The sequence below is a fragment of the Lepidochelys kempii genome, chromosome 15, assembly GCF_965140265.1.
Source record: "Lepidochelys kempii isolate rLepKem1 chromosome 15, rLepKem1.hap2, whole genome shotgun sequence".
NCBI lineage: Eukaryota > Metazoa > Chordata > Testudines > Cheloniidae > Lepidochelys > Lepidochelys kempii.
This window is the reverse complement of record NC_133270.1, coordinates 13,090,599-13,118,257: the sequence shown is the minus strand read 5'-3', so window position 1 is coordinate 13,118,257 and position 27,659 is coordinate 13,090,599. Positions and strand designations below refer to the sequence as shown.

At 44.0% G+C, this 27,659-nt stretch overlaps 1 protein-coding gene across 8 annotated transcripts; it reads right to left on the bottom strand.

Moving 5' to 3' along the window:
* Positions 1–414: 414 nt before the first annotated feature.
* On the bottom strand, positions 415–27,656 carry KLHL22 (kelch like family member 22). Of its 8 annotated transcripts, none has more exons than XM_073312352.1 (8): positions 20,755–20,922; positions 17,416–17,591; positions 16,252–16,525; positions 10,996–11,161; positions 8,949–9,667; positions 4,432–4,624; positions 2,336–2,569; positions 415–1,511 (listed from the first exon to the last, which is right to left on the bottom strand). In XM_073312352.1, the coding sequence occupies exons 3-8, from the start codon at positions 16,476–16,478 to the stop codon at positions 1,134–1,136; spliced, it is 1,917 nt and encodes a 638-aa protein (XP_073168453.1). In that variant the 5' UTR covers positions 16,479–16,525; positions 17,416–17,591; positions 20,755–20,922; the 3' UTR covers positions 415–1,133. The 8 variants fall into 8 exon arrangements, with proteins under 8 accessions (XP_073168453.1, XP_073168454.1, XP_073168456.1 ...); XM_073312353.1 differs by lacking the exon at positions 20,755–20,922 and adding an exon at positions 20,324–20,724; XM_073312355.1 differs by lacking the exons at positions 17,416–17,591; positions 20,755–20,922 and adding an exon at positions 27,126–27,656.
* Positions 27,657–27,659: the final 3 nt, after the last annotated feature.

Here is a 27,659-nt window from a genome sequence, read left to right as displayed (position 1 = left end):
CCCGGATAAAAAATAACCGCCCTGAATGAGGGGTGGTAGCTTTATCGCTGGGAGCTGCGTCAAGCGCTGTCTATAGTGGCGCTTTTCAGTGTTAAAACTTTTGTTGCTCGGGGGGGGTGGTGTTTTTTCACACCCCTGAACGACTAAAGCTTTAGCACCGAAAGTGGCAGTGTAGACACAACCGAAGTTACCCTTGATTGAGGTTTTTTTCCTTCTTCCCCTTATGCCATTGCAAAACAATCTCATCTCTTTTTCACTTTCTAAGCATATAAGTGAAGATAAAACAACAACATAACTGGGCCAAATTAGTTACTGGTGTAACTTCACTGACCATAATGAAGCAATGAATTTGGCCCTCCAAGTTTTAGATTACCACATTCTGGTGGGGGAAAAAAAACAATAACCAAAAAAAAATAATAAAAAGTTCCCACAAGGATTTATTATTTCATTTGTGAACAAATGGTATCTGTAAAAGTTCATCTGATTAAAGAGATTACCATAACCAGTACAAAGATCATTTTTCTAGAAGTCTTCCACCTTGTTGACAAAGCCTGCAGTATAGTAATTCAGAAGTGGGAGTCGGATCACAGTTTCTAAGCCTTTTATGAGGATGGCTGCATGCCCAGATGGGAGGAGGGTTTGAACCAACGTTCTTGCTGCGGTCACTGCTACAGCACTCACTCTCACTGTGTGACCTATACAGCGGACTGACAACTGCCACAGGCAGACACTTGGTTGTATCTTCCTGGCCATTAGATTTGATGTTGACAGGGTCATTACAGAGGAACAAGGAAGTGATTTCATGCTGGAAGTTTGAAGCAAAGGAGCTAGCCAAGCTAGGTCTTTTGTGCTTCTTCTGTCCATGCTGTGGGTTGAAAAGAGGCCCCTTCAAAGGGCAAAAACCTCTGCCTTTTTATTGAGAAAAAAAAAAAGAAAGTTCTTTGGTTGCTTTCACACTGCTGCTTTGTGACAAATAGAGAGAATGCAGAAGACCTTTTGTACAGAACGTTTAAGTTTCCAAATGTTTAAATATTGATTCAACGTATGTTATACCAAAGACATTAAAAAGTTTCTAAATAATTTCCCAAGCCTTAATTTTCTTCCCTCCCTGAAAAAAAAAAATCCTCGGGTCCTTAATCTTCACTTGAATTGTCAAATTCCTCCCAGTCTGACACACTCATAACCTCAGAGGCAAAGTCAGGGTGATGCTGTAGTCGCTCTGGGTTCCATTCTGGAGTCCACCTCTCTGTGTCCATTAGAATAGCCCTAGGCAGAGTGAGGACACAGGCAGCCAGCCCAGAAATATCATCCTCCAGCTGGGGACCTTCCTCCCAGCAGTCTCTCTCAGCTTCATAAATATGGACATAGTCCATCCGGATCCCTCGATTGTGGGATCTGCCCCCCAAGACATAGATTCTATTGGCTAAGACAGCAATACCTGGCTCTCCATGCCCTGCAGGTAGAGGGCATACATTTGTCCACTGATCAGTACTTGTGCTATAGCAGGCAACCTAAAAGAATATAAAGATGCAAGGTAACTTATTCCTTTAAAAAACATTTAAAATGTCTACATGTAATGGGTGTCTGCCATAGTGTACAATATTAATATTACATAATGGGTATTATGTGTAAATCTCAAAGATAAATCCCAACATTGCTAACTTTTTCACTGCTGATTCATTTTAGTAGAAATATCTAACAAATGTGTTTCTCACAAATTCTATGCCACTACAAATGCTAAAACTCAATTGCTCCCAATCGAGTGCCAACACCTTCCTCAAGACACTGTCTAGTTATGCATTGCAAATACCAAAGCACTTGACATATCAAAAAAATGAAAGTGTGGGGATAGTGTAAAATAAATTGAATTAAAATCAAAACTATTGGATAATAATTGACTTAATTTCATATTATTCATTTAAAAATACAACAACTTTTTTAGTTTTAATGAAGCTGCTGCAGAGTTTCTAGTCTGCCACACCAGAGTGCTACAGAATTTAGATTTGCCTTGCTGGAAAATACCCAGAGCACTTAGTTGCTATCACCAAGGCACCGCCCAGTTGGATGTTCACCACCCACCACTGATTTTTTCTAAATTACAAGAAGCCAAAAGGATTAAGAGTTTTAATGTTGGTGAAGTCAGAGAGAATGCATGCAGGGGTGGGAGGAGTAAGTAAAGCACTGCAATGTTTGTCAGTTAGACGGAGGAGAGGCAGTCCAATAGTTAGTGTGTGGCTGGTAGTTATGTTTTTATCTCAATGGGAGGAAGGTATGACGACACAATGTGAGTGTCATATGTCCGGGCAGGAAAGAAATAGCCATGACATCTTCTCACCTGGTGAACATCTCTCCTATAGCCAGAGTCATTGTTGCTACCTCCCATCACGTACAGCTTTCCCAGAAGTGCAGCCATCCCATGCCAGGCACGTCTGACTGGACCATCAGCTAAGCTGTCCCAGCGGTCAGCCCCTGGATCATAACAGTGTAGTTCCTTCAAATAATCATCTCCTCTCCTCCCACATGTAATATACATCTTTCCATCCAGTGCTGCTCCAGCATGTGCATACACCTACACCATCACAAAAGAAAAGGCACAGAGGGGAATGACAGTTTTCATTTTTTGTGTTTCCTCCAGTGTCAAGCACAGTAAGTAAGTATGGAATATATATCTCCTGGCAATACATGACATCAGAGATGGTATCTTCCTCTGATTACTTAGATGGCAACATTTGGAAGAATTCTGTGTATGCTGTTATTCCGTAGGTGTGAGGATCAGTCCTTGAACTGAAATTAAGTAGAATTTCTCTGACTCCTCCACAACTGCAGTGCCTTCATGTTTCTTAGTGCTCCTGAATTAGCACCTCTTCAATACCAGTGCTTTCCTCCCTTGCCTTTTTTGAAGCCCTGTGTAGAAATTAAGTCTTACAGAAGTTTTAGCAAGGTTATCAGAAAGGCAGAATAGCCTAGTGGATAGAACTTGAGCAAGTCGTAAGACCTGGGTTCTATCCTCAGCACTGATTTGTTATTACTGACCTCAGGCAAGTCATTTCACCTGTCCGTGCCTCCATTCCCCACCTGTAAAATGGGAATAATACTTTCGTGTTTGTAAAGCGACTTGAGGTTTTCAGATAAGAAGCATTGTGAAGTGGTTTTATTTTGTATTGTTAACCTGCTACAAAACTTGTTATAGTAGGATTCAGCATACTTTCTTGAAAAGGTGAATTAGAATTTTACTTCTCTTTCCTAGCCAAAATTGTCATCAAGAACTTTTGCATGCAGTTTTTAATTACGTCCTCCTTGTTTTGTGACTGTCTCTTAGAGACCTAAAAACAACACTTCTTGGCTGGTTAAGTAGAAAACTTAGAAGGATAAATACTATGTAAGTGGCTGTTCAGTGACTTATCTCAAAAGAGCGCAGTGCTCTCAATTTAGTTCACCAAGAGCTGATGGTCACATCACATAAACCTCCACCACCAGCACCCTTGTTTGATGGTCATATCACAAACCTCCACCACTGGCACTTTTGCGTGCAGTCTCACAACAGTGGCCAAGGACTGAATGGGCCATAGAGACTGACTTACCCTATCACCCTAGAGGTGGTCCCTTCAGATCAGGGCTGAGACGGGGGAAGCTTGCACTACTGCTGCCCATGCTGTATCCATTCTGGGAATAAACAGAGGCCTTCATTCTCCAAGGCTATGAAGCAGGCACCTTTCACCAGCATGAAATTAAATTTTAATTTTTTTAAAAAACAATAATAAAGTTAACATTTACGGGGGGAAAACTAGTAAGAAAAGAGGAAGACAAGTATCTAATTTCAATGGGAGGTCATACGAACATTGTCCCTGGTACTCATACACTTAGGGATTTTTTCCCTCTCTGCCCATACCAGTTTTGGGCTTGATCCTGAGACATATTGAGCACCTGCAACTCTGACTAAAACTGATGGGACTTGTAGGTGCTCAGTACCTCTCCGGATCAGACCCTACATTATTTAGGAACTACTTTTCTTTGGAAAGTAGAATACAAACTTCCAACTTCTATGGAGCTGCCATTTGAGAACATACCTCTCAACCGTTCTCACAAAGAGGTATACTGGCTTAATATTACATCCAAACTAACCTCTGTCATGCACATAGGATGTTTACCTTGATGGTGTGCAAATGCAAAATTAATTTCTCAATATGACTTAATTTTTAAGGCCTAACATTTTGATTCAGTTAGAGAGAACATACACAAAGAAGCAGATCCAGTGATATTTTAAGCATCCGTCTTACTATATTTTGTCCCATACACAGAGGCCACTGACAGCCACAAGAATTTTTGCAGATTGAGAGGTATGCTTGAGAAAAGTAGCAAAAAGCATTTAGGAAAGATGACGGCAAATATTAAGGGAGCTTATTAGCGTTTGCTGGCATGTGCATTCCTTACCTCCTTCCTCAGCGGTGCCATGTATTCCCACGTGTTGGTTTTTGGATCATACCTCTCTACTTCCCTTAGGTCTTCATGATAATCTCGCCCTGCGACAGCATATATATATTTGTCCACAACACAGACACAGAGGTCAGCATGCTCTTGCTGCAGGGACTGGATCTGGAACCATTTGTTGTGTCGTGGGTCATACCTTGTAAGGGAATATGATCAAACTGGGTTACCAACACAAATCTACCACAGGGTACTGAGACGTGGACACTATCATTGCTGGAACATGGGTCAGCACCACATACATAGATTGAGACCAATGCATTCTCTTTGGCCCAAATTCAGCTTCGCTGTAAGGAGGTGCAATTCACTAGAGTGAAATTTGGCCATTCATATCAAAATATATTTATCAGCTAAGTTTTTATTGTATTTTGAAGGAGAATGCATAAGCAAATATTATCATGTTGTACACGTCTACTGTTTCCAGTATCCTTTGCACCACTGCCAGTCTACATACCATCAACCTTGTTAATTTGCAATCATTCCACAATGTAAAAATTGGCTAAAAATAGCACAAAGTTTGTACCTGGGAATTCGAGAGGCCAAGAAGGACATGAAAATTTGGAGCTTCTTTGATTTGTTCAGATATCTGCTGGTAAGAGGGTACTGTGACACTCTGCAACCTATATTCTTCATAGTGGTATGAATATAATGTAATTATGACAACATTATGATGCACTTTGTACAGAATGTGTCATGTGAGGTCTCATTGGAAAAGTTATGATTTGCTGAATAGGATTATCCTATTTGTATGCATGTATCATTTTTGTATCTGGAGTTATGAATATTGACTATGTATCTGTACTTCAAAGTGTGGTTACACCTGGTTGACACCCACTAGGCAAGATGCTTCCAGTCTAGACGGTATGAGAGGGGCCGTGTTAATCTGGATCTGTAAAAGCGGCAAAGAGTCCTGTGGCACCTTATAGACTAACAGATGTTTTGGAGTATAAACTTTTGTGGGTGAATATCCACTTCGTCAGACGAAGAACTGGGTATTCACCCACGAAAGCTTATGCTCCAATATGTCTGTTAGTCTATAAGGTGCCACAGGACTCTTTGGCAGTCTAGACAGCTGATTGTGAAGGGCCTATTCAAGGTAATGGGCCATTAAGGAAAACAATAGGCTTTGGGAGAAGCTTATCCCCCACCTGGTGAGCCTTCCTGAGAATGCTGCAGACAGCCTACAGATAAGGGCTGCTATGACTCAGCAAGGCATGCAAGGGCATATGACCAGACCATGAGATAATGAACTCCGTTTTGGTACCTGTATTTTTCCACAAACTGGGCTGCGAACTTAGCTTGGAACAAAGAATTCCTACCATATGGAAAGGCTATAAAAAGATGGGGAGGGACATCACTTCTGGGCCTCACTCTCCACACAAGAGCACACCTGATGAACAAAGACTGAACTGTGAGAGGTACTGGTCCCAGGTTAAAGGGATTCTAGCCTGTGTTTGGCAACTTGGTGGACTACTTGTATCATCAGTGAGGGTGAGATATTGCTGATTCAAATCCTATCTAGTATATTAGGCTTAGTTTGTGTTTTTGTCTAATTTTCCTAGGTAACCAGCTTTAATCAGTTTGTTATCACTTAAAATCTCTCTTTCTGTAGTTAATAAACGTGTTTTAAGTTTTATCATAACCACTGGGTTTCTGAGTGAAGTGTTTGGGAAAAATCTCAGCTTGGTTATAACACAGGCTTGTTGCATATCTTCCTCACAGCAAGAGTGGAGTGAACGCTATTAATGAGCTTGCACTATACAGATCCCTGTGCAGTGCAAGACAGTATAATTCTGGGTTTATACTCCAGTAGGGGTCCAAGGCTGGGGAGCTGGGAAATTGGCTGGTGCTTATATATATTAAATTCTTGAGTAGCTTAGGTAAAGCACTCAGGTAACTCAGTTGGGTGTCTGGCACCACCTGCTGTTGTGTTGGGTGATAACAGTCCCCGGAGAGGCTGGCTGCGTATCACCAGAGCAATGTGAGAAAGGCCAACCTAGCTGAATTGTTAGGGGGCACAGTGGTTCCAGACTGCACCCCAAGGGGTGACAACCCCTTCACCAAGGGAAGGTCATGCCTGACTAATCTAATCGCCTTCTATGATGAGATTACTGGTTCTGTGGATGAAGGGAAAGCAGTGGATGTATTGTTTCTTGACTTTAGCAAAGCTTTCGACACGGTCTCCCACAGTATTCTTGTCAGCAAGTTAAGGAAGTATGGGCTGGATGAACGCACTATAAGGTGGGTAGAAAGTTGGTTAGATTGTCGGGCTCAACGGGTAGTGATCAATGGTTCCATGTCTAGTTGGCAGCCGGTGTCAAGTGGAGTGCCCCAGGGGTCGGTCCTGGGGCCGGTTTTGTTCAATATCTTCATAAATGATCTGGAGGATGGTGTGGATTGCACTCTCAGCAAATTTGCGGATGATACTAAACTGGGAGGAGTGGTAGATACGCTGGAGGGCAGGGATAGGATACAGAGGGACCTAGACAAATTGGAGGATTGGGCCAAAAGAAATCTGATGAGGTTCAATAAGGATAAGTGCAGAGTCCTGCACTTAGGACGGAAGAACCCAACGCACAGCTACAGACTAGGGACCGAATGGCTAGGCAGCAGTTCTGCGGAAAAGGACCTAGGGGTTACAGTGGACGAGAAGCTGGATATGAGCCAGCAGTGTGCCCTTGTTGCCAAGAAGGCCAATGGCATTTTGGGATGTATAAGTAGGGGCATAGCGAGCAGATCGAGGGACATAATCGTCCCCCTCTATTTGACATTGGTGAGGCCTCATCTGGAGTACTGTGTCCAGTTTTGGGCCCCACACTACAAGAAGGATGTGGATAAATTGGAGAGAGTCCAGCGAAGGGCAACAAAAATTATTAGGGGTCTGGAACACATGAGTTATGAGGAGAGGCTGAGGGAACTGGGATTGTTTAGTCTGCAGAAGAGAAGAATGAGGGGGGATTTGATAGCTGCTTTCAACTACCTGAGAGGTAGTTCCAGAGAGGATGGTTCTAGACTATTTAGTGGTGGAAGAGGACAGGACAAGGAGTAATCGTCTCAAGTTGCAGTGGGGGAGGTTTAGGTTGGATATTAGGAAAAACTTTTTCACTAGGAGGGTGGTGAAACACTGGAATGCGTTGCCTAGGGAGGTGGTGGAATCTCCTTCCTTAGAAGTTTTTAAGGTCAGGCTTGACAAAGCCCTGGCTGGGATGATTTAATTGGGTATGGGTCCTGCTTTTGAGCAGGGGGTTGGACTAGATGACCTCCCGAGGTCCCTTCCAACCCTGATATTCTATGATTCTATGAACCTATCACAGGTACTTCAACCTTTTCAAACTTTAGCTTTCACCCCCTAAATATCAATTCCAGATAAAATACTGAAATCTTAATTACAGGAGCAGCCTGAATGCAATGGCAGGAACTTAAATTCATCTTGCACGTGACAAACACAAGAACTGGACTAAAACCTATAAAAATCACTAGTTTGCAGACAAAAGGATGTTGTCAGACACAGGACTTGTAATACACCTGTTTAGCCACATAATGGGCATTAAAATCTAGAAAGAACGCCTGATCTCAATGGAACTTAAAAAAAACCCCAAAACTGTTACCAGGCTCAACTGTGATTTTCTAACTTAAATTTTAAGACTTTTTTTTACGTTATTTAGTTGTGCTTCAATCTTGGGAAGTAGCAGGATGCTCTTTAATGGCATTATACACACCAATTCAAAATAATCAACTGATGTTACAATTGTGTTTAAAGTGTTTCACAGCTGTGCTCCTTAAATCACTTGCCTTTTATATCAGATTCACATATACTACAACTTTGAATTTTTGATCATCCTAATTCATTGCTGCAGACAATCATTCTGACATTTCCCCTCTGTCTAAGAAGGGATGAAGAGTTCTCTCTTCAGAAACAGTTAACAAGCTTCCATTCCTGCCCTATTCAGGCAAACACACAAGACTTCACGCTTACATACAGTAGCACGGCTGACTTTGAAGCGCTCTACAAACATTAACCTAATAAAGCCTCACAACAACGCTACAGGGTGGTAAATATTATCCCCATTTTACAGATGAGAGAAATTAAGAAAATCAATCGAGGTAACAGAGGAAGTTTGTGTCAGAGCCAAGATCAGGACACAGGAGTTCCTGGCTCCCAGTCCCATGCTCAGAACTCAAGGATAATTTTACCACAACTCAACAGAGCTGTTGTGTAATGTTGCTACATTTGCTTTCCCCCTTGTGGTTGATTAGCAAATGAAACATGCACATACAGAAAGCTTCCTCCTTTACAATCAGGTTGGTCTTCCTTAGTCCTTGCAGTTTCTTTCAATGAGATCTCAGTACAATTCCCAACTTTTCTGGCCAGCTATCATGTGCACTGTGAAAGTGACTGCCCGACTCAGGGAATGGTAATTGGCTGGTAAAAAATAATGATGGCAGAAGTAGTCTCCTCTTACCTCCAACACCTGGACTCTGCTCGGAAACCTCGTACGTTGTTATCTCCCCCAATCAAGTATACAAAGTTGTTGAAAACAGCAATTCCTTGGTTGGACATTCTGGGGGCTAATGCAGCAGTAAAGTGCCTCCATTCTCCCAATATGGGGTTCAAGAACTTGGCTTGGTCACTGAGGGCTGTGGATGGAGTGGAGTGCATCCCTCCAAAGCCCACTACACAGTGGAACTCTGACCTCACCTGTGTCTGTGAGGTTTGAAGCATGGGCTGAAGACATTCATTCTTGTGGTACATTAGTGCATCGGCTACAGTCTCTCTTAATGGACATGGGCTTAATTTGTCATGGAGCCTTTGCAGGATCTGGAGCTCCATCAGGGGGAAGCGGACTGTTTCCAGTAGCTTAGGAGGCTCCATCAGTGAGACCTGATCTGTCTCTACCTGTTCTAGGGTGTAATGATACAGAAGCACCCCTTCATAAACCTCATTCTCACAGTTGACCTCCAAGAGGTTGCTGCTCAGTAGGGAGTAGACCTTCTCCAGGGGTAGCTGGCGGTATATCTCTGTCTTTGAGAAAGCTACAAAGTTCTTGAGAATGTAGGAGTCCAGCTGCTCGCTCAACTGATTCAAGTCAAAGAGGTCAGCTAATTTGTATACATCCAAGATGTTCTCCTCATCCACCCAGGACATGAGAAAATCACAACAGAACTTAATGACTTCTGGAATCTACAAGAGACAAAGCAGATTGTTTGTTTATTTCAGTAAAAAAAATTCTTCTCTTACACTGGAGAGACCAGAGTTATAGGAGTACGGAAGACCCAAGCTGAGGAAGTTGTAATAAATTGCAGGGAACACCTGTCACCAAGAAGGCTGACAGTGGTCTCTGGCTGTTATCAGAACTGCGTGGAAATAAAAACTGATAGATTAATGGAGTACTGTTGACCATAGCTTTCACCAAAGATGACGTGAATATGATCCAATGTGAGTTTGTAGATGAACAGAATATAGTTCTTCTGTTTCCAGACAGATTAACCAGTGTGCGAAAGGCAGACGCACAGAAAGGCACAACAGGATAGTAAATTGGGCTGTATCATTCAAATGTAGAGGAAACCTTTTGCAAGGAAAGCTAATGTATTTTATGTAGTTTACTGAGTACAATATGACATTGCTTCTGGACACCAGGAGATAGCAGGAAAGTTCTTTGCTATACATGACAAACTTCTGTTGACTCCACAAAGGTTAATAGAGTAAATATCTAGTGAGTATGTGATCTAATATCACAGCATGTACAGTGTAGGAAATAAAAGAAGCAAAAACTGTCTTCATGGCAAAACAAGAGCCACTGTAGTTGTATCAACTGGGATCGTAGTTCCACCCATAGTGGGTCTGTGAATCAGCCTTTATACTGTAGATGAGAGCCTGAGAGGCTGCAGCACCAAAACAGTTTCAGAAGAAGGAAGTTAGGTCCTTTAATGTAGATCATAATGTAGGAACTCTTAACAGAATCTCCCCTCAGGAGTCACTAAGCACATCGGGGAAGTCAACCACTATAAAAGAATCACACTCTGGATAAAATGATGAAAAATTATAAATAAAAATATAAAACTACTTATATAAACAACATATCCATCCATCCAAACCCAGTTTATACACATCTCTAGCTACTTACAAAGCCCTGGTCTACACTACAAACTTATGTTGGTATAACTACGTCACTCAGGAGTATGGAAAATCCACATGCCTTAGCAACATGCCTAACCCCCAGTGTAGACGGTGCTATGTCAACAGGAGGGCAGGGGGAGTAGCCCTTTCAGTAAGTGCTGCAGCTGCACCACTGCAAGTGTAGACAAGCCCTTACTCCACAGTTTAGAGCATTCAGAAAAAAGTTCTAGTCAAATCCATATATGTAGACAGAAAAGCCCCTGCCCCTTTACTCCTCCTCTATTGTGTTTGTTCACCTCTTCAACCTCTCCCATTTATTCCCCAGAGTGTCCCCATTCCTTATTTGTCCCATTCCTCCCTGTGTCTTCTTGCTCCATCTCCCAATTCCTCACCTGAAGTTGGCAGGCGGCAGTTAGCGTTTCTTGCACATTGTTCAGGCTGAGTTCCAGTTCAGAGGTGTATATGAAGTTCAGGATTTTACACATAGCATTGTAGGAGACTCCATGAATACGAATCTCTTCCTGTTCCATCTCTCTTAGACCACCAGCAAACATTCCTCTGCAGAAAGAAAAAAGGTACACGCTACACTGGAGACGTACCAAAGCTATGTACAGTTCAACCCAGCTTAGCCATATTGTTCTGGGGACATCCAAAACACTCGGTCAGATGGGTAACTGGACAGATAGCTTTGCAAAGCCTCCATGCCTGTTCCCAAATCCCGTACTCCAGGAAGTACGCTGAGAAAGCATTGCTCTTTCTACAAGCCATTACCCTCTGATCCCACTGAGGGTTACCAAAAGAAACTACACCATTTGCTCAAGAAACTCCCTGAAAAAGCACAAGAACAAATCCGCACAGACACACCCCTGGAACCTGGGGTATTCTATCTGCTACCCAAGATCCATAAACCTGGAAATCCTGGATGCCCCATCATCAGGCATTGGCACCCTGACAGCAGGGTCTGGCTATGTAGTGTTAGGATATAGATATTCAGGCCTGTCTGTAAAGGCCTATACTCTAAGAATTTAGGTGTATTCCTATCACTTGGCTAGTTATAGAGGTACAAAAGAAAGAATCAGAATCACTGTCTGCTGGTGTAAGGGCCTTCTCTTACTGTGACAGTCTGAGGCCCTGTTCTTAGGCTAAGGCCTTTGGCTAAGCAGCAGAGGCAGCCATAAGCTAGGAAGCAAACAGTCACATCCTCACATTCCAAACTAGTCACATTGAAATAAGGTGCTATTGGGCTGTTAGGCACTATCAGGACAGAATTGTATTCCCATCACCTCCAGAGAAAGGGAAGTGCCTAGAAAATGTAAAAGGAAACTTAGTTTGATAGCATCCTGTCTGGCAAGAACTCACTTATCAATAGCTGGGATGTGAAATCCTCACTTCTGTATTGTTTTGTCATTATAGTTCCCACTTTGCTATTGTTTGTCTGTATAATCTCTGTCTGGTTCTGTGATTGTTCCTGTGTGCTGTATAATTAATTTTGCTGGGTGTAAACTATTAAGGTGGTGGGATATAATTGGTTACATAATCATGTTACAATATGTTAGGATTGGTTAGTTAAATTTCAGGAAAATGATTGGTTAAGATATAGCTAAACTGAACTCAAGTTTTACTATATAGTCTGCAGTCAATCAGGAAGGGAGGGGATGGGTGTGTGGGTGGAGAGATGGGAACAGGGAATGGGGGCGTGGAAATTGGAATAATTTTTGCTAAAGAGGGGAAATGGGAATGGGGGTAAGGAAATTGGAATACTGTTTTGCTAAGGGCAGGAATGGGAACAGGGACACAGGTGTAAGGCTCTGTGGTGTCAGAGCTCGGAAGGAGGATACTAAGGAAGGAAACTGGAATCATGCTTGCTGGAAGTTCACCCCAATAAACATCGAATTCTTTGCACCTTTGGACTTCGGGTATTGTTGCTCTTTGTTCATGCGAGAAGGACCAGGGAAGGAAGTGGGTGAAGGAATAAGCCCCCCTAACATGTAGACCCCCTCCTCAGGCCCTACGCTACCACCACTCCCAGCTATTTTTGAGACACCACTGACTTCCTGAGGAAACTACAATCCATCAATGATCTTCCTGACACCACCATCCGGGCCACTATGGATGTAGAAGCCCTCTACACCAACGTTCCACACAAAGATGGACTACAAGCCGTCAGGAACTGTATCCCCGATAACGTCACGGCAAACCTGGTGGCTGAACTTTGTGACTTTGTCCTCACCCATAACTATTTCACATTTGGGGACAATGTATACCTTCAGATCAGCGGCACTGCTATGGGTACCCACATGGTCCCACAGTATGCCAACATTTTTATGGCTGATTTAGAACAACGCTTCCTCGGCTCTCGTCCCCTAATGCCCCTACTCTACTTGCGCTACATTGATGACATCTTCATCATTTGGACCCATGGAAAAGAAGACCTTGAGGAATTCCACCAGTATGTCAACAATTTCCGTCCCACCATCAACCTCAGCCTGGACCAGTCCACACAAGAGATCCACTTCCTGGACACTACGGTGCTAATAAGCGATGGTCACATAACCACCACCCTATACCGGAAACCTACTGACCGCTATGCCTACCTAAATGCCTCCAGCTTTCATCCAGACCACACCACACAATCCATTGTCTACAGCCAAGCTCTATGATACAACCACATTTGCTCCAACCCCGCAGACAGAGACAAACACCTACAAGATCTCTGTCAAGCATTCTTACAACTACAATACCCACCTGCTCAAGTGAAGAAACAGATGGACAGAGCCAGAAGAGTACCCAGAAGTCACCTACTACAGGACAGGCCCAACAAAGAAAATAACAGAACGCCACTAGTCATCACCGTCAGCCCCCAACTAAAACCTCTCCAACGCATCATCAAGGATCTACAACCTATCCTGAAGGACGACCCATCACTCTCACAGATCTTGGGAGACAGGCCAGTCCTTGCTTACAGACAGCCCCCCAACCTGAAGCAAATACTCACCAGCAACCACACAACAAAAACACTAACCCAGAAACCTATCCTTGCAACAAAGCCCATTGCCAACTGTGTCCACATAACTATTCAGGGGACGCCATCATAGGGCTTAATCACATCAGCCACACTATCAGAGGCTCGTTCACCTGCACATCTACCAATGTGATATATGCCATCATGTGCCAGCAATGCCCCTCTGCCATGTACATTGGTCAAACTGGACAGTCTCTACGTAAAAGAATAAATGGACACAAATCAGACGTCAAGAATTATAACATTCAAAAACCAGTCGGAGAACACTTCAGTCTCTTTGGTCACTCAATTATAGACCTAAAAGTGGCAATTCTTCAACAAAAAAACTTCAAAAACAGACTCTGACGAGAGACTGCTGAATTGGAATTAATTTGCAAACTGGATACAGTTAACTTAGTCTTGAATAGAGACTGGGAGTGGATGGGTCATTACACAAAGTAAAACTATTTTCCCATGTTTATTCCCTCCCTCACCCTCCACTGTTCCTCAGACATTCTTGTCAACTGCTGGAAATGGCCCACCTTGATTATCGCTACAAAAGGTTTTCCCCCCACCCCACCCTGCTCTCCTGCTGGTAATAGCTCACCTTAAGTGATCACTCTTGTTACAGTGTGTATGGAAACACCCATTGTTTCATGTTCTCCATGTATATAAATCTCCCCACTGTATTTTCCACTGAATGCATCCGAAGAAGTGAGCTGTAGCTCACGAAAGCTTATGCTCAAATAAATTTGTTAGTCTCTAAGGTGCCACAAGTACGACTTTTCTTTTTGTGAATACAGACTAACACTGCTGCTACTCTGAAACCTGTCAAAGGTTTTAGAGTTCATGTTATAAGCCTTTGTTTTTAAAGAAGTTTAAAATAGCCGTTGAAGTGTGCTAGCCTAATAACAGTGCTTTATTGCTACAAAGGACCCATGGATTCAGATGCCATTGTGTTCTCTTCCAAAAAGGGGTGGGGTGATAGAGAAGTGAGTGCACTCAGTTCAGCGGTGAACAAGCCCATTAAATGTCTACATTGCAGGTCTAACAGACTCTGAAACATGTTTAAGCCCAATTCCTCCTACCATCCACACAAAGCCCTCAGTCATGTGCCTATATGTTCTCAGCACATGCGTTTGATGGCTCATCCAGGGATACTGGTATAAGCCCTTGTCTCACTGTACCACACATCTCTGCCCTCCCACTTTGTGGCAAAGACACAGCTAAGGGTTCATGTGGCTAGATTCAGATTGAGACAGTCCATCAATGCTATCCCACAATTCCTGGGGCCTGTGTGTTCTGGCCTTTCTAATTCCCAAGCTCCTACTCACCTCCCATTCACCATAAGCAACCCCAGCTTCCAGAAATCAGAACATCAGAAATTTGTCAATGCAGTGACTGTGTGGACAGGGCATGGGGCATTCATACCACTGCAGTATGCACGCTCATAAGCAAGTTTGACAAGCACAGCTTTGCAGGCATGGATGGCTAGACACAGGTACACTATGCAGTGTAGACATACCCTTAGCTGCTAGGAAGGGAAAGGAGTGCTTCACATCATTCAGCTGCAACCTACCCCAAAGCAGTGTCGATGGGGTCTAAGGAAGTCCCATGCAATCCTTGTCTAGAAAGATGATGGCTGTTACATCAGGATTTGTGGGTTGAAGAAGTAGGAGGTGTTTGAAGGAGACAGAATCTTCAAGTGCACCATCAGGAATGCAAAGAAACCAATTTGCTCTAAATGTGCTCAGAGCTGAAATCTGGGAGTGTGTGTTTTGGATCAGTGTGGTATTACTCCAAATAAGACTGGTTAAAACAAAAAGGCTTGTCCCACTTTTGCGTGCCACTCACTAGAACTAATGTGGTTTTGGAACTGAAAACTTCCGGGACATTAAATCTATGATGCGAGACATGACTTTTCAGTATTTTTAATTTTTAGCAACTAAGGGCTGCTGCAACTCCCCTGAAAATCAATAGAAAGACTCCCATTGACTACATCAGGAGTTGGATTGCCCCTCCCAAGTTACATAAACAACAACAGCATGTAGGACCACTACTTCCCACAACATGTTTTATAACTTGCTATGTATTATGAAATTACTGTAACAGGCCAAATCTCATTGGTGCCAATAGAACTTTAACAGCTCTGTAAAATGACTGTGTCATACTTCTAACAAATGGGGCACGTATAAAACAGGGAACACTATGTTCCTCCAGCTACTATGGGTTCTGAGTGAAATGGAGGCACCTAGAAGCAAAACTCAATGTGGAGTAATGAGAGATTAGCTTTATTTTGAAAGTCATACAAAAGAAAAATAAAAAGAGACAAATTAAATATTTTAAATGCATTCAACGCATCTTAAGGGTCTGATTTTAAATGCACAAGGATAAGGATACTCCAAGATACGGCTCAATTTCTATTTCTTTCATTCCTCTGTGGGTAGGCCTCCAGATTGCAATGGGCAGGCATTAAAGTGTTCTGAATAAAGCCTGGTATGCCATATGCAACATAGTACAACTTGGGAAAGGACGAGGAGTCCCAGGGGAAGAAAGATGGAAGTACAGACACAATTTTTTTTTTTTCCTTGTTTGAATCATATTGAGAAAGATGCTGGTTACAGATTCACAGTGACACTGGACTCACCTGAAATAGTCACATGACGCAGCTAGAAGTATCCGATGAGCTTCAATAGGTTTCCCTTCCACTACCAGGACTACATCAAAAAGGATGCCACTATCTCGGAGAGCTACCAGGCCAGTGAGTAAGGACTGGGAGTGCTCTACACTGCGGTAAGTGTTGCTGGTGCACTGCTGGAGGGAGGGCTCCAGGGGAGTCTTGCATGGCTGAGTCAGCTCCTGATCCTCTGCCATCACAAGCAGAAATTCTCAGTACCTCACCAGTTATAGCAAGAGGAATTCTGTGAGACAACAAAAATAGCAAATGTTTGTGTTTGCTGATTAACAGCGTTTTATCTGTTATCACAATCAGCAAAACACACAAACCCTTAAGTACAATGGAGAGACCTTAAAACAGGGTTCTACCCCAATGAGATTATTTTGGATTTACACCAAGAGCAGAGTTTGGTGCAAAATGTCACTTTCATTTACCAAATTCCCAGCTGCACAGTGTTCTTAGATACCTTTGCTGTAACAGAAGCTGTAAATTGAGTCTCCATCTTTAGTTTACCAGAGTACATCAAAGGGCTTGTTTTGTTGTATTTTTTCTTGTCTTTGCCTTTTTACATTAGCTAAGCACATTTCCACAAATGCCCCTTCTTGGCCCAGGGCTAGGGTCCCTACACTCACGGCTAATCAAGGAAAGGAAGGCACTAAGGCATTTGGAGACCATACTGGCCTTTTACAACCTTGGCTATGAATGTTCAGTGCTGTGACAGCATGCTTTTGCTGTCAAAATTAGTAACCTTCTAGAAAAACAGCACTAAAGTAGGAATATAAAGACAACTTTCAGGAAGAACTGAACTTCTAAACAATTTCCAGTCTCTAGAATCAGTGGAACATTTGAAAGGGAGAAATCTCCATGATACAATATTGTCTAAACTACATTTACGCTCACAGCTCTATATTTTACTATATAGTATTCACTGCAAAGTTATGCTGAGAAAATGTTAAAGTTGCAAATTGCATAGCTAGGCAATCAAGAGTCAGGAAATGCCAAAGTTAAAACTGACCATACAACTTCAACTGTCTTGTGCAATACAACAGACATTAATTATCCAATCACAGACTACTCTCAGATGCAAATACATGTTCTTCCTACTCATAAACTGCAACACATATGCTCACATACCCACATTATGCTCATCATCATTTGTAGTATGCTGTAGAGATTATTCTTAGTACAAGTTCTGTTTTCTATATCAGAGGTTCTCAAACTGTGGTCCATGGATAGTGGTTCACCAGTGGTCCACAAGCTCAATTCAGGTGGTCTGCGGATAGTTCCCTCTAAGGTGCGCGCTTGGGCGGCTGCACACGAGAGAATGAAGGGCCACCCACCTAATTAGTGAAGCTGCACAGGCATGGCTCCACTAATTAGGTGTCTGGACCCTGGAGAAGACGCCATATAAAGTGAGGTGGTAGCCTTGGGGGTAATAGGCGGCAGGTGGGAGGGGACAGTTGGATGAGAAGGAGGGGGGTGAATTTGGGATACGCAGGGCTGCGGCAGCCAGAGAAAGAGACGACTTTCCCTGCTCCAGGGCAGCTGCTGGAGAGAGACAGCCCTCCTTCCCAGCCTCAGCTCTGTGGCGGGGGAGAGAGAGGGCACATCCGTCGCATTAGAAAGGTAAGACTACGGATATTAAAATATCAGCTGTGTGCTTTTATTTGTAGAACAAAAAAACGTTAATTATTATGAAGTGTTTTTTTTATATAGCGATTTTATCCAAAGCGCTTTACAATAGTTAGCTAACGGTACAAACTAAATTTGGAAAGACCATTAAGTGGTCTGCCGAGACCCTCAGCAATTTTCAAGTGGTCCGTGGAAAAAAAAAAAAAGTTAGAGAACCACTGCTAGAGATCATGAGGAAAATCTTGGTTCCAACGAAGTTAATGGCAAAACTTCCACTGAATTTACTAGTGTTTACATTACTATGCGACTTTTCCCTTTTTGTGTGTGTGTGTCTCTCTCTCTCTGAACAGCAATATATTATTGTAATATAGTAGTTCACAAAATGTTTCTCAGAAACACACCATAATGGAGTTACCTTAAAAGTACGAATTTCTTAACAGTGGCTGTTGTACGGAGATGCTTGCCCAATATTTCTCTCTCATGTGACCTTTCCCCAAACTATAAAATTACCATATGATAGTTTGCACTGTGTTCTTGAGCGCTACCTTGTAGGCCACGCACTGGGCATTAATGCATAATAATGGAATTATAAATACAGAAAAAATGCTAAATAAGCAAAAAAGTCTTTCCAAAGCTTTTTCATAAGGCCTCAATGTATCTTTAAGAGTTCAACTGCTTCTGCTATTTATTCCTCCTTACAGGTCACGCTCGCCTGTTGTTTTTAACATTATAATTGTCACAGCTTCTACTTAGGATGTCACATGGATTCTGACAGACAGCGGCCACAGCTGAACTCTGGTATAAAAACAAGCACTTTTTTTTAACCATCTCTTTCATAAAAAAGATGAAAGAATGACAGAGAAAAGTTGAACTTAAAAAGGACCCTAAAGATTCTGTGAGACTGTGCAGGTTTTTAAGCAGTAGGTAATTTAATGCAATGGCTTTCAAATTCTGGTCCACTGAATGATATTTTGTTGGTGTGCAGGTAGCTATCTGGTCAAACGTTGCTTGCTCTCCCCTGTGTTTCCAACTGTTAAATCAGATTAAGACAGGTAAAAATACATAAATGCTTTCTCAATATTCCTTTTCCATTTAAGTCATTGCCGTATTTGCCACAAAGATATCATATAATTGTGAATGAGAGAAAGGTGTCCAGGAGACATTTAAGTTCTGGTCCACCCTTAAAAAATTTGAGAACCCATGATCTAATGGTTTAACTGCCATATGTGGATTCACTGGCACTACTGATACCAATTGCATCTGTTATAAAACATTACTTTCCTTCCCAAAGTAATTCCAGGCCCCAAAGATCTATTACAGGCTCTGTACTATCTTTTATGGGTTAGAAGAAAGGAGCTTTCTTGCAACAAAGTACCTATTCTTTCCAATAACAGGGCAGTTCCAGTTTCCTAATATCACTCCCAATGTCCAGTTCCTAATGTCAACCCACAGATTCCTAATTATGAAAAGGGTATTCCAGGTTACACAAGACTGAAAGATAGTTTCCCAGAAATCAATTTGGGTTCCAAACTAATCAGTTCATGTCCTTTCTCAGGTCAGGCAAGAAAGACAGGTAAAGTCAACTTCCAGTTTTACTCCCAAACTATCCCTTCTAATTGCTACAATTATTGCTCACGTGGAACTGAAAACACCATCCCAACAGTCATCCCAATCTCAAGATACACGGTCCAAATAAGGCAGGACAGCATAGTTAGCAACCCTATTCCATGACTGCTTTGTCAGGACTCAGTGATGAAACTATAGTGGCCCTTGGGACCACGGGCTAGGTTAGTTTTGGAGCTAGACACTCAAAATAAGAACAGCACGGGGTCAGCAGTCTGACTAAAGAATCTTCTTTCCATTTAGAACAATGGAATCCAGTCTCTGCTCTACCAATAGAGCACTACAGGTGGGACGAAGATTTGACTTCTCAATGAGATTCCCTGCTATATACTGCGGCTTTGCTTTTCCTGACACCTGAAGGACAAGGCTGACCGCTCATTCACCTTTAACCTCTCTGCCTTGATCCTATTTGTGGTTGTAACAGTACTTCTAAAGCTGTGGGAACAGCCCTGCAGAAGACATTTTAGTTTCCAGCGGTCAATTAAAAGGGATCTCAGAATCACGAATGTAAATAACAGAAATGGGGCTGTAAGTGATCGTTTATTTGATCCTGGTTCCCACAGGCAAGACTAGACCGAACCAGTCCTGCTACTGGCTCCCACCAACGCTTTTGAGCGCTACTCGTTCCCTAGAGTCCCGGCTCCAGCGAAATAAGCCGCTGGGTTACACGCCGGCCGAGCGGGCGGACAGGGAAGGATCGCAAGGACAGCTGCACCCCACCTATTCGTGTGTCTCTCCCTCGCCACAAACACACCAAGATGGCTCTCCGACCGCGGCAGCCCCTTACCCAGCAAAGGATGAGGAGGACGGCGAGGGAGGGGACGCGCCAGAAGAAGCGGGCCTAAAATATCCGGGGTGGGCGGATTCCTTGCGCCCTGGGCAGCGCCTCCGTGTAGCCACCGGCACGGGCCAGCAGGCTGGTCAGTCGGGGACTCCGTTGCTGGACAGCGCCGCGGGCCGCTCACGGGCACCAAGCCTTACTCGGCGCCGGGGGGGCCGCACCCCGTGGCGGGGGCCAGGAGCGCGGGCGCCCGCCCCCGGGGAGGGGTGTCTCCCTATCGGTGGGGGCAGGGCGGCAGCTCAGTCGGGGGGAGCTAGTTGTCACTGGTTCTCCCCCCCCCCACCCCCGGCGGGGGCCTTGGAGCCAGCCCCCCCCGCCTGGAAAATCCGGGGAGGGCAGAGGGCGCCCCACTTGGACACAGCCCTGCAGTAACCTACCGGCAGCGGCGACCCCAGCCTCACGCCTGCGCCCCCCGCCCGCCTGCCTTCTTCCGGGTTCATCGTCGCACAACCATAGAGTCTGGCCAGAGCGCCCTTCCCACGTGATTGAACAGAGGGCTCCGCCCACAAGCCCCCCTTAAAGGGGCCCTCACCAATTTCCTCTCTCAGGCTGGCTGCGCATAGATCTGCCTGCTTGCAGAGCTATCGGGACATCTCTCATGTCTTTCGGATAGGCGTCTGGCACATTTGCCCTGCTTAATGCAGTGACCCGGTTCCATCCAAACATACACTTCATCCTAAAAGTGCTGCCAATGCTAACAGGTCAATGGCCAGCAAGAGAGAGAAATTTGGATGATATCTCCGAAATGAAGTATGATGCAGTGTTAAGTGCACCTACATGCACCATAACCCACTTCTTTCCCCCCCGAAGAGCTTTTATTACCGGTAACTTATTTGTAAACGGAGGCAAAGGGTGCAGTGAGTCACAGAAATCTTTCTACTACAAAACTATCAGTCCCTTGGCTCTGACAAACAATAACTTGCCAGCTGTGTAATGTATTTTATCTTCCTGCTCTATATTTTTCAGTGTATTTCCATTGTAAACATATTAGCATGCTGTTGTCCTCCATCCACAGTTTTCATAGCTTCTCCCTGTGTCCTACAGGTGACCAGGTCCACCACATTTTCACAGATGAACGATATGCGTGGCTGCTTATTTCAGAAAATCCACCACTGTGCACTGATGTGCAATTATTAGAGTGGGTTTATTGAGACTGAGGTGATCTACATCTCGAAGGGCTTCTCCATATGGGAGGTTTACTATACACTAATTTTAGTTTGTGCACATTGATTAAAATGACCTTGGTACACACAATACAATTCTTAAAGCATACTAACATGTCAGTTAATATATATCATATAATTTACTTTGAAAGTTAATTAATTGCATGTTGATTTAGTGTGCACTGTTTGTGTGAACACATTGCTTCATCATGCTAGCTTGGCACAGTACTCAACCTTTCCAGACTACTGTAACCCTTTCAGGAGTCTGATCTGTCTTGCATACCCCCATGTTTCACCTCACTTAAAAACTACTTGCTTACAAAATCAGACATAAATATACAAAAGTGTCACAGCACACGAGTACTGAAAAATCACTTACTTTCTCATTTTGTCTGTATGAAATTTTAGTTTGTACTGACTTTGCTAGTGCTTTTTATGTAGGCTGTTGTAAAACTTGGCAAATATCTAGATGAGTTGATGTACCCCCAGAAGAATTCTGTGTATCCTCAAGGATACACATACCCCTGGTTGAGGACCATTGGCTTGGCAGTCATCCAACTTGTATCCCACTGCCAATATTCCCTCTAATTTTTGACAGGCTGTGTGCGCAAAAAATTTCTTCTGTGCAAATATTTGAAGCTGAGTTCAAATTTGTGCACCATGAGGCAAATGTGCCCAAGTGACTAAAATGTGTATATATTTAAAAAGTTTTAATTTGCAATTTGTGTCGACTTATATGGGTTTTCAGATAGAGACATCATAAGTAAAAAACGAAAAACAACAGTTTGTGTTTTAAATTTAAAATTTTCCTAAAAAAATATATCAATAAATGATTATCAGCCAAGAATAAGATATGTAATTACAAATGCATTTTAATTTCCTTATTGGTCGAAATGTCAAAGACTGCTAAACTAACCTGACTGTTTTTCCCTGCAATCTTTTTCTTTTGCCCGTTCAATATAAACTCTGTCCAGATCTATCAATCCTCCATCCAGATGGTAACTCTTAGTACACATCAGCATGTCCAAATGATCTACTCGTAAATGATTCTGTAGTTTGTTTTTTAGAGTGTTCATTAAGTTAAAGCCACGCTCACACTCTGCACTTGATGCTAGGAATGTTCCTCCTATATCCGTCAACTTTGCAAGATCCTGAAACTGTTCATTCTGGTGAGCAAATGTCACCATATCTGGGAAACTTAAAACCAATTGGCTTTTGATTCTTTCAGCTACTGCAAACTTGAAGTCATTGTACTGACTGACTATAACAATCTCTTCAGCAAGGAAGTCTTTGTATTTTGAACATAGGGATTTGACAGATGACGCTTTAAGAAATCCAACTTCCAAACATTGTTCCACATTCTTCCTGTTGAAAATTCTCCTGAAGCTCTAGAATCTCGACAATATACACAAACCACTCCGTTGTCCTCATGATATATAAATATTTCACAAAGTTTAACAAGCATTACACTATGTGACTTCGGTGTAACCGTCTCTATAGTCTCATCCAGCCATCCAGATTTAAATGAAGTCGCTGTTCTTTTACGCTTTAGACCTCTAGACAGTGACATTTTGGAATTGATTTTTTTACCAGATTGGTTTATTTAAAATTAATACTTTTATTATATGGCTACTATTTCAATGCGCTTAACAGCATGACTCGACAAAAGGGCAAATGGGAGATCATACCGATCAGGATACCAGAAGTTTGTGCATAGCTCTGATCACGTCCATGCATCTGTGGCAAAAAAAACGTGGGAAAATGGTAAAACATCACAAATAAATGTATGAAGTCCAATGCCTTTGAAAGATTTCAATCACAGAAACAACACTTACCTTTGTTCATTTCTGGGAAATCTTTGCAGTTCCTTAGCAACTACAGCCAGGCATTTTGACTTATTTGCACGTACTTGAGTTTGTACACAGCCAAATGAATAGACTACAAGGAGATGTGTGGGTCCCGACCGTCCCGACGTGATCAACGTTCCACATTCAAAATGCTGGCAGGGAGGGGTATGATTCATTGCCCTCCTTTCCCCCCCTTGCCAGCTTTTAGAATCTTGCTGTGTTGATAGATGGCGGATGAACAATGTCAAAAGTGGCCTGTAAATAGGCTGACCAGATCGCAAGAGTGAAATATCAGGTCAAACTGGGCGAGTGGGGGGATGAGGGGGTAGCAAGAGAGCCACACAGCTCCCCTGCCCTGCACCCCCTGAACCCACTATGCCCAGAGCCTCCCCACAACTCTCCCCCCACATTTCCACCACAAATGCACAGTGCTGTGCACACCACCACCCCTGGCCAGCGACCCCCCGCCCACAGCCCGCCTACAGCTGCCCAGCACCCCACGCAGAACCCCCCACTTGCTAGTTTCCCAATACACACAGATTTCTCCTCCCTCCTTCCCTCCCAGTGCCCTTCCCCACACTCCCCCCACCACAACTAAACAATGCCCCACGCAGACCTCCACTGCCCAATGCTCTGACACACACAGATCTCCCCCACAGCCCAGCACCCCCCAACAGGCCCCTACTGCCTAGCATCCCAAAACACAGAAACCTCCCGCACTGCCCAGCGCCCTCCACACCCTCACAGCCCAGCACTCCAATCCAGACACTCACTCCATCACGCTCTGCCCCCTTCCTTGGCCGCACTCACCAGCCCTGCTGGGAGGTCTGTGGCTCCTAGGGTCAGAGTGGAGAGGTGGGGTGGGTGGTCTCCAGACTCTCCACGAGCTGTGCCTGCCTCAAGCGTGAGCTCTGTGGCTCCCATTGCCCGGGAAAAGCGCCAATGGGAGCTGCCGGAGCCGCGGAGCAGGGCTTGCAGGCATCGGCCGCGCGCAGAGACCCTAAGAGCCAGCAGGTCCCTCTGACTCCTAGGGTCGGGTGTGGGGGGGGGCAGAGGGCTCTCTGCCCACTGTCTGCACCTGCAAGCCCTGCCCCCGCAGCTCTGATTGGGCAGGAGGGAGCCAATGCAGCACACTGAGACCCCCTCCACCTCTGTGCCTAGCCACCGCCCGCACTGCAGGCTCCTGCCAGCGGGCAGGCGCACAGCCAGGAGCTGCCCCAGGAAGCGCCGCCATGTCAGCCCCAGGACTGTAGCAGTGATTGTGAGTGGTCCCCGATATCGGGACAAAGGGCGTCCCAACCAATGTGCGGTCGGGACGCGGGATAAATGTGTGCGTGGTGTTTCACCGTGTGCTTGGGGTTTAGGATCTGTGTGAGAGCGCGCACACACGCAGAGCTTAGAGGGAACAGTGCCCACTGCCCACACTGCTTTCCATGACACCAGGATCTATCGACTCTGTCTAGTCTTAATTATTGTAATAATCTCCTGTTTGGCCTCCCATTTCTAGTCTGATCAAAACGCTGCTACTTATGCCTTTTGAACATCTTCATTATCTTCCTTCCTTTTACAGCATCATATCAAGTTAGGCACAACTCCCTTAGTCTCCTGTGAAAACCTCACCCCTTACCTATAATTCTATGGTTCTAAGTTCCTCATAAAAAATCTATACTCATCACACTTTTCAGGATCAGTCCCTTAGTGTGAATGTAAGTAATTGCCACATAATTGAGAGATAAGATAGCTTATTAAGAAAGTAACATCAGTACAATATGAGAGAAACCCCTTACCAAATGAGGGAAATGGCAACTTGTGTATAGGGGTTTATAGTGCTAAGAAACTGGCACTTGGGAACATATAAGCACACAGCCTTGCTCTGCCCGTTCTCTCCCCTTGAGAAACCACAGCTGCTGCTGGACTAGAGCATCCCACCTACATGCCTGAATTGGGCCATTCCAGTGCTGCACTCAGCAGAGAGCGAAGTAATACTCACAGTCTCACAAAGGTGTGCTATCCAGTTTCACCTGTGTGGTTTTTTTGACTGCCTCATCACTTGTATTAATGTTTGTCTCACTGTCTGAAATTTCTGAAGCCCTAGACACTACAGTGACTGGTCCTATCCACATGTGTCTTACTCCAAAATGTGCTGCTGTTGCTAAGTGAACGACCAGCAAAGTGAGTACAATTTGGTTGACATTTCCCTTACCAAATATGCTCCTAGGTGTGCCATGTCCCACTCTACTGCCTCAAAGATTAATAATACAGTGTCTTATTTGAGTCAGAGAAATCCCACTACCGCTGTACCTCTAACTTGCCTGCCAGGGAATGTATTTTCATTTCCTTTTCCACATCTTTCTGTGTATTATAATTACAAACCTATTAACAAGCTTCTTCCTGCAGCTATAGCTCTGAAAGCTTTGTGTGGCTTCCTTTGTAATATGCAGGTGCCCATACTTGCCACATTATCACAAGTGCAACATGCATGGCTGCTTGTCTCAGAACATTTGTCATTGTAACTTGGTGTCAGTACAGTGAGTCTACTGACACTGTGATGATTACTCCCCACACTTTAAATTGGCTGTAAATGTCATCCTGATTCTGTTTGAGTCAACTGGAACTTGCATAACTAGATTTTTACTATGAAAAGTATGTGGAACCTGAACTATAGAAATACCACTGATTGCTGCTCCGTAGGAATGTTTCTTAATTGTTAGGTCATCCTTTGGTTCTTTCCTTATACTTTCATTTTCAGTTTTCAATTTAAATGAATTATAGATGTAAAAGTCATATGAAGAAAATAATTTCAATTAACCTGAAGAATTTCTTTCTCTTTAAATCTTTCTGAGGGGCACCTGGTCTGTCTCCATCTAGTCTTAATTTCTGTAACTAGCTTGTCTGGCTTCCATGTCTTTCACCTCTTCCTCCTGTAGTCTGTTAAAAAATGAGGCTGCCCAAAGTAAACTTCCTATCCCATCACTCCATCCCTGTTTCTTGAATCTTTTCATTAGCTACCTGTCTCTTACAGCACCCTATTAATTTTTTTCCTCATCTACATAAAGTCCTCCATAATCTTGCCCCATGTAGTAGACCTCTGCTCCACTTTGCCTGCTTCTGATGCCTTTACTAGATTTATTACTTTAGTCCTCTGTCTCTTCCCATTCTTAATTATGTGCCTCTTCAGGGTGGCCCCACTGATCTATTTAGCAAGGGGGCAAATATGTAGTGCTGTCTAATGCACAAAGTAAACAAACAAAAAAAGAAGTATGTTCCCCTCAGATCTAGCAGTTATAAGAATCATAAACTCTGGTTCTGCAAGCACTTATACAAATGCTAAATGCATGGAGATGAGTAAGAGGTGATGTTATTTGGAACTAAAGACCTGATCCTGTGCTTAACTTTAAGCACGTGTGTAGTTCTCGTGAATTTGGTGATACTACTCGTGCTTAAGCACAGGGGCCTATAGTAGGTACAAAATTGTCAAACAGAATAGTCTCCCATTGTTATTTTTGTAAATTAAAGCATTAAATTCTGAAGCCATTTAGGAGGGCAGCAGCGAAGGGGCAGGGCATGATAATGCCCTGCGGGACTTCACTCTGGCTTTTGGGAGAGAAAGCATTTAATAGACAGACTGGAGGCAATGCTGGCTGTAACCAAGGCCTCATCCGTGCAGGCTGCTCCGCCTGGGCAAGCCCTTACACCACCTGTGTGACGCCCCGCTGAAGTCAATGGAGCTGTGCATACCTGCAGGACGTGAGCTTCCTGGAGCCGCTTGTAGGGCTAAGGCCCAAGCCTCTCGTTCGCCCTTGAGGGACTGAAGACAAAATAAAATTCTCCTAGGAAACTGAATGCATCCGATGAAGTGGGCTGTAGCTCACGAAAGCGGATGCTCAAATAAATTGGTTAGTCTCTCAGGTGCCGCAAGCCCTCCTTTTCTCTTATCCTAGGAAACTGTGCGCACCCCTCAGCTGCCCAGAGCCCCGGGTGGGGCTGCAAGCCCCCCGGGGGCTGCCTCACTGCGGGACCAAGGCCGCCCTGGGGCCACGGGCTCTAAGCAGCGTCCCTTCCGGCGGAGTGCTGCTGAGCAGCCGGGACCGTCCTGCCCGGTGCGCGGTTACCTCTGAGCCGGCTCCACACACAGAACTACATCTCCCACCACGCATCGGGGGGCCGCATGTGACTGTGGAAGCAGCGGGACTACGTTTCCCAACATGCATCGGGGGAAGAACTGCTGGCGAGACCGAGGCCAAAGGAGACTTCATTTTCCAGCGCAGTCGC